Raw genomic sequence first — 5,562 nt, 5'->3', positions numbered from 1 at the left:
ATTGGCCGAATCATTAGTCCCAGTACCTCTCTACCAATTTGTCAATATTTATATATATATTTTTAAATCTAAAAATCCATTACCTTCACAAGTTCGAGTTTGAACGATACCCCTTATCATCATTACTACAACCACCAAAAAAATCTTTTAACAAGAATCCTATCTTTTCATGTCAAAAAGTTCAAGGAAAACAGACAACAATTAGCAATATCCACTACAAAGATCTTTTGGCTCATGCATGTTAGATATCTTCAATCATTTTAACAGTCAAAGTTTTCTTCTCACTTATTCAAGATCTTTACAAAGCCAACACAAGGGAGCTTACCTATAATCATAGTGTCTATTGACATCTCAAAACGACTAGCCCCTGCAAAGATTTTCATAATTGTTTTTCTAGATTACAAAATAAATCTAGGTCCCGAGTTGCTGCATATATAGCAACTCTTAATGTGGGGGACACCCTATGCATGCCTCATTGCTTGTGAATCTCTCTAGATTCTCTATGTAGTATATATATTTCCTGTCTGATATGCAATTTTTTTTTCTTTGATTTGATACTAAGATGTCCAGTACGGTAACAAATGAAACGCCCAGTCGCCCACATTTTTTTAAGGTCCAAAACTGGGCGCGTCTAAAGTCAGCAGCTACCTGACCCCCGGTACATCCGGAATATCTAAATGATTCCTTATTCAAACTTGACTTGAATAACCCTGCCCTTAGAACTCAAATCCTAAACCAAATCTCATGTAAAACTCAGAAATAAGGTTTCAAAATTTTGATACCAAAACATCTCATTAACGTGTAGAATCTGAACATCTCATAAACTTGTAGATTATTTTGGCAATGCAGAATGTTAAAAACAGAACAGCTGATAAACTTCAAGGTTCTGTTGTTCAGTCCGATTCCAAAATGAGCTCATATCAATTACAGGGTAATCTAGTTTTAACAGTTCATACAGGCCATTGAGGGAGTCTGGTTGGAGGTTTTCCACTTCATACTCAAGTGCTTATTTGTTCCAGAGCTGCAATACAAAACCCCCCTCGTTTTATACAGCTAGTTTGTTCTAAAAGCAGACTCATTTGGTTGATGAGGCTAACAAATTTAGACTCCGCCAAGTAGGAAGTACATCATTCTCTCTTCTAATACATGTTCTGCAGCCTACCCTTCAAAACTACATGTATTCAAGTAGTTGTATCAGTGTTGACAAGTTATCAGATGAAAAAAGAAACTTAAAGACGGACTTTTTATGTAATCCTATTAATCATATGCCAGAGTAATCATGCACCTTTGTTGCTAAACAAGCTTATTTCCTAGGGATAAATGGAATCCTGTATTTTCATGTCAAAAGGTTCAACAAAGTGAGCAGACACCAATTGACACTATCCGCTACAAAGATCTTTTCTCATGCATGTTAGATCTCTTCAGTGATTATATGCTCTCATCTAGGAGAGAAAACTGAAGTTAAAACAGTAGGATCTAAATGGGCTAATGATAACAGAGTGACATGATTTTGCCTTTCATGTATACACGACATGTTAAAATAAGGTGCAGAACTGCCTACTCAGGATTGAGCTGTTTAACCATCACATATATGTGAAACAGTAGGGACTGACGGAAAATATGAACTAGATAGAATCCTATGAAAAGGGGCAACTTTTTGACTTTTAAGGAAATAATGTTAAATACACACATGAGTTAGAAACATTTGATTGAAACTCATCTGATGTTGTTTATCAAACAATACATAATTGCTCAGTAATCATACAGAATAAAAAGACATGGCCATGAAAATAACTAAGAGGTCTGGATGGTTGAATGAACAGAAGTAATCTACTAAATTGCAAGCAGAGCAAAAAATGCTTATTTAATTATGGGAACAATGAATGCTCAAATCTTCAATGATGTATCGGCTATCAACCTCGGCTTAACTATTCTCTGTGGATCGTCTGTCCTCTCTCACCCCAAATTCTTAAGAAGTAGAGTACTCAAGATCGATAAAAAAAATAAAAAAAAACTGTGGATCGTCTGCATATAAACCCAATAGCTAACAGTTGGGTCTTGGAACATAATCCCCACAAATAGACAACCCCAAATTTGGAACAAATGTAATCATAGAGTGCATGCAATTTCTGATGAAGAGAAGTATAGTAACACTGGATAATATAGTCGAGACAACCATACCTGAACCTTAAATAACACATCAGTCATCCACCTCTGCTTTGATCTCTTTTTGAAGGTCTTCCTTGTATTCATCGAACATCCCAAGGAAAGATTCTACAGTCCCATTCTCAACTATCCAAATCTGACTCTTCTCTTCATCTTCGCAGACCCTTGATATTAGCCTGGAATCATGACTAACCAACACAACACCACCTGTGAATTCATCTAATGCATCTGCTAGTGCATCAATACTCTGCATATCTAAGTGGTTTGTTGGCTCGTCTAATAGCAGAATGTGTGGTTTTGACATGGAGATTGAAGTGAAGACAACCCTAGCTTTTTGCCCACCAGACAATTTCACAATTGGTGTAAGGTGGTTATGGCTGGGAAGCCCAAACTTTCCAAGCTTCTCGCGAACAGCCTCTTGTTTGCTAAGACCTTCTTGCTCAGGATGAAGCCGAAGAAGATATTGGACAGGGGTTTCCTCCATTGTTAATAGATCCACAAAGTGCTGCGAATACCTCCCGATTCTCAACTTCTGACTCTTTCGAGCCTCCCCCTCCGTGGGAATCAAATCACCAGCAAGAAGATTAAGAAGAGTAGATTTTCCAGCTCCATTTGGGCCCACAATTGCTACTCGGGTGCCCATATCAATACCAACGTCAACATTGGAGAGCCTGAAATCATCCCTGTTTGGATAACTAAAATTCACATCAATAAGCTGCATGAGAGGAGGGGTAAGTTCGGTTGGCTCTGGAAAATGAAACTCTACACTGTAGTCTCTCCACTTCTTTGGGGCCTCTGCCACAGGTTCATCCTCGTCAACCTTCCCCTTTGCTTTGCTCTTCGATTCCTTCTTATTATTATATTCAATCCGTTCTTTGACCTTCTTTTGTTGAGCCTGATTTCCACTCCTTTTTGAAGCCTTCACCTGTTTGTCAAATATCTCAAATTTCTTATTCATCTCCTTGCGACGTTGCTCATACCCTCTTTCAAACTCATCGAAATTTCCACGATATAGTTGAAGCTTCAGATCATGAAGATGGATAATTTCATTGCAAACAGTATTCAGAAAGTCACGGTCGTGAGAGACCACAACAAGTGTCTTCTTCCAACGACACAGGTATTCTTCCAACCAGAGAACAGCACGAAGATCAAGATGGTTGGTGGGTTCATCAAGTAGTAGAAGGGTTGGCTGGACAAACAGTGCCCTAGCTAATGAGATTCTCATCCTCCACCCTCCACTAAAAGATCGTGTGGCTCGCACCTGCATATCTTTAGTGAAACCTAATCCAGCAAGTATCTTTGACGCCTGAGACTCAGCTGCATCAGCCCCAATCACCTGCAACCTCTCATATAACTCAGCAAGCTTTTCACCTGTGTCGTCATCTTCATTGTTGTTTTCCTCATCCCCGTCAAGAGATAAATTTTGCAAAGCTGCAACTTCTTCACGGAGTTTGATGAGTTCTTCATTGGCCGAGACCACAGCTTCAAGGGCTGATTTATCATCACCAACTACTTCCTGCTCAACCAAAAGAACATCAATATTTTTAGGCACGGGAATCTTCCTCCAAGCAAGAAGTTTCAATAACGTGGACTTCCCCATTCCATTAGGTCCAATCAAACCATACCTCTTCCCATGGGCAATCTTCACGGATGTATTCTTGAGGAGCTCTTTACCCCGTGCAGATACAGAGAAATTTTCAATTGTAATATCTTTAACATTAGCATCAGCATTATCTTCACCTTCAAGGACCGAAGCACGACTACCAATGACAACACTGAAGGCTTCACGATCATCCCTAAGAGCCTCTTTTTTTGCCCGAGCTGCAGCTTCGGCAGCCAGCATTTCCTTCTTTTCTCGTTTTTTCGCATCCAAGGAGGCAGCTTCAAGTGGCTTTATATCAGCATGGCGATTAGATCTCACAGGAACATTACCACCGGGATTATTTTGTTGGTCTTCTCCAGACAACTCATCCTCATCTTCATCCGATGGTGGAAGATCTATGTCATCAGTATAAGATGTGCGCTTCTGGGCTGCTTTTGCTTTAGACTTGCTAGTAGTGGCAGAGGAGGAACCCTTAGGTTTCTCAGACTTTTGGTCCATACTGGCAAGCATAGCCGAAACTGATAACTTCTCCTTCTTAACATCTTTTGCAGCAGTTTTACCTGCTTTGGCTGTTCCAGCCTCTTCAGCTTTTTTTCTCCCCATTGAAAATCTGAACATAAAAACATAAAACAAACCAAATCATATGACGGAATATTTCTATATGCCTGTTGTCGGCCAGTATCAACAAGTTTTAACAAATAAGATGAAGCCTTGCTACAAATGCAAGGACAAGCATATATCTAAAACTAATCAGTTAACATACTACATCTATTTTAGTAGAGGAATAGGAGAATAAAACAAGAATCCTAAGCAATTAGATAAAAAAAAGATGAAATATCTATTAACTATTAAATTGTTTGTATTACACTACCAAGGGACTGTGTAAATAAAATTCAAAATCATCAAGCGAGTGATACTGAGAACTTCAATTTTCTCAATATCATATATATAATCGGATTGAATCAAGTAAAGTTTCCAAAATTCAAAAAGGAAGCTAAAGTTTTCAATCCACTACATATATGTATACATACAAACCCAAAACCGTAGATAAGATTACACGGAAAAAAAAATTCAAGAACCGAAGAACAGAATTAAAAATCAAAACTTTGGGTTTAGCTGAGAGAAGTAACCAAAATACTGAATCAGGGAGAAGTTTTTTTTTTCCTTCGTCAGCTGAAGAGCTGAAGCCATATAACCCACCTAACATTCTCTATCTAGATTTACAGAAAAACTAATCCTTTATCGAATTAATTTCATATCTATTCGACCCTATCTTAATAGGGGTTCTTAGCAATCAGAAGTTAACAACCCCTAGAATAACTAATACTACTTTTTATTTTCAGATTGAAGTACAACTCGAATTCAGGGAAATCAAATTGACAGAGAGAAGAGGGGGTTAGCAGAGAACATACCTTGGTGAAGAGATGGTTGCAGCTGGGTACTCTTTGTTGGAGATGAGATTTAGGGTTTACTGAAAGATGATAAAAAAGCAGAAATATGAATGTTTTCGCTTTTCTATTTCCCGAAACCAGGCAGTTATCGAAAGCCGAATTTAGAAATCACTTGTACCCAACACGTTTTCTGCCGTTTAACGTTTTTGGAAATTGAAAACGGTTTTTGAACCTCAAAAACCAAACGGGCCCCAAGTTTAACCAAAGCCAACGCGCAAGATAAGACCTCAAAATCCAAACGGGCCCCAAGTTTAACCAAAGCCAACGCGCAAGACAGGAGCTTACTTAAATAGTTAGGCCTTATGGCCCTTCCCGAACCCTTCCCAATTTCCTTTCCATGTC

At 38.6% G+C, this 5,562-nt stretch overlaps 1 protein-coding gene across 2 annotated transcripts; it reads right to left on the bottom strand.

The window, feature by feature from the left end:
- Positions 1-851: 851 nt before the first annotated feature.
- On the bottom strand, positions 852-5,325 carry LOC113336763 (ABC transporter F family member 4-like). 2 transcript variants are annotated; one of them, XM_026582433.1, is made up of 3 exons: positions 5,182-5,325; positions 2,182-4,379; positions 852-1,171 (listed from the first exon to the last, which is right to left on the bottom strand). In XM_026582433.1, exon 2 carries the CDS (start codon positions 4,370-4,372, stop codon positions 2,201-2,203), a length of 2,172 nt encoding a protein of 723 aa, XP_026438218.1. In that variant the 5' UTR covers positions 4,373-4,379; positions 5,182-5,325; the 3' UTR covers positions 852-1,171; positions 2,182-2,200. The 2 variants fall into 2 exon arrangements, with proteins under 2 accessions (XP_026438218.1, XP_026438217.1); XM_026582432.1 differs by lacking the exon at positions 852-1,171 and having other exon boundaries at positions 1,696-4,379.
- Between the last annotated feature and the right edge of the window lie 237 nt (positions 5,326-5,562).

Source organism: Papaver somniferum, unplaced genomic scaffold (genome assembly GCF_003573695.1).
Source record: "Papaver somniferum cultivar HN1 unplaced genomic scaffold, ASM357369v1 unplaced-scaffold_154, whole genome shotgun sequence".
Taxonomy (NCBI): Eukaryota; Viridiplantae; Streptophyta; class Magnoliopsida; order Ranunculales; family Papaveraceae; genus Papaver; species Papaver somniferum.
This window is presented reverse-complemented; position numbering and strand designations above follow the sequence as displayed.

Bases quoted from the DNA above. Each gene is read 5' to 3' on its own strand.
- LOC113336763 (XM_026582433.1), bottom strand. From the start codon at position 4,372: ATGGGGAGAAAAAAAGCTGAAGAGGCTGGAACAGCCAAAGCAGGTAAA.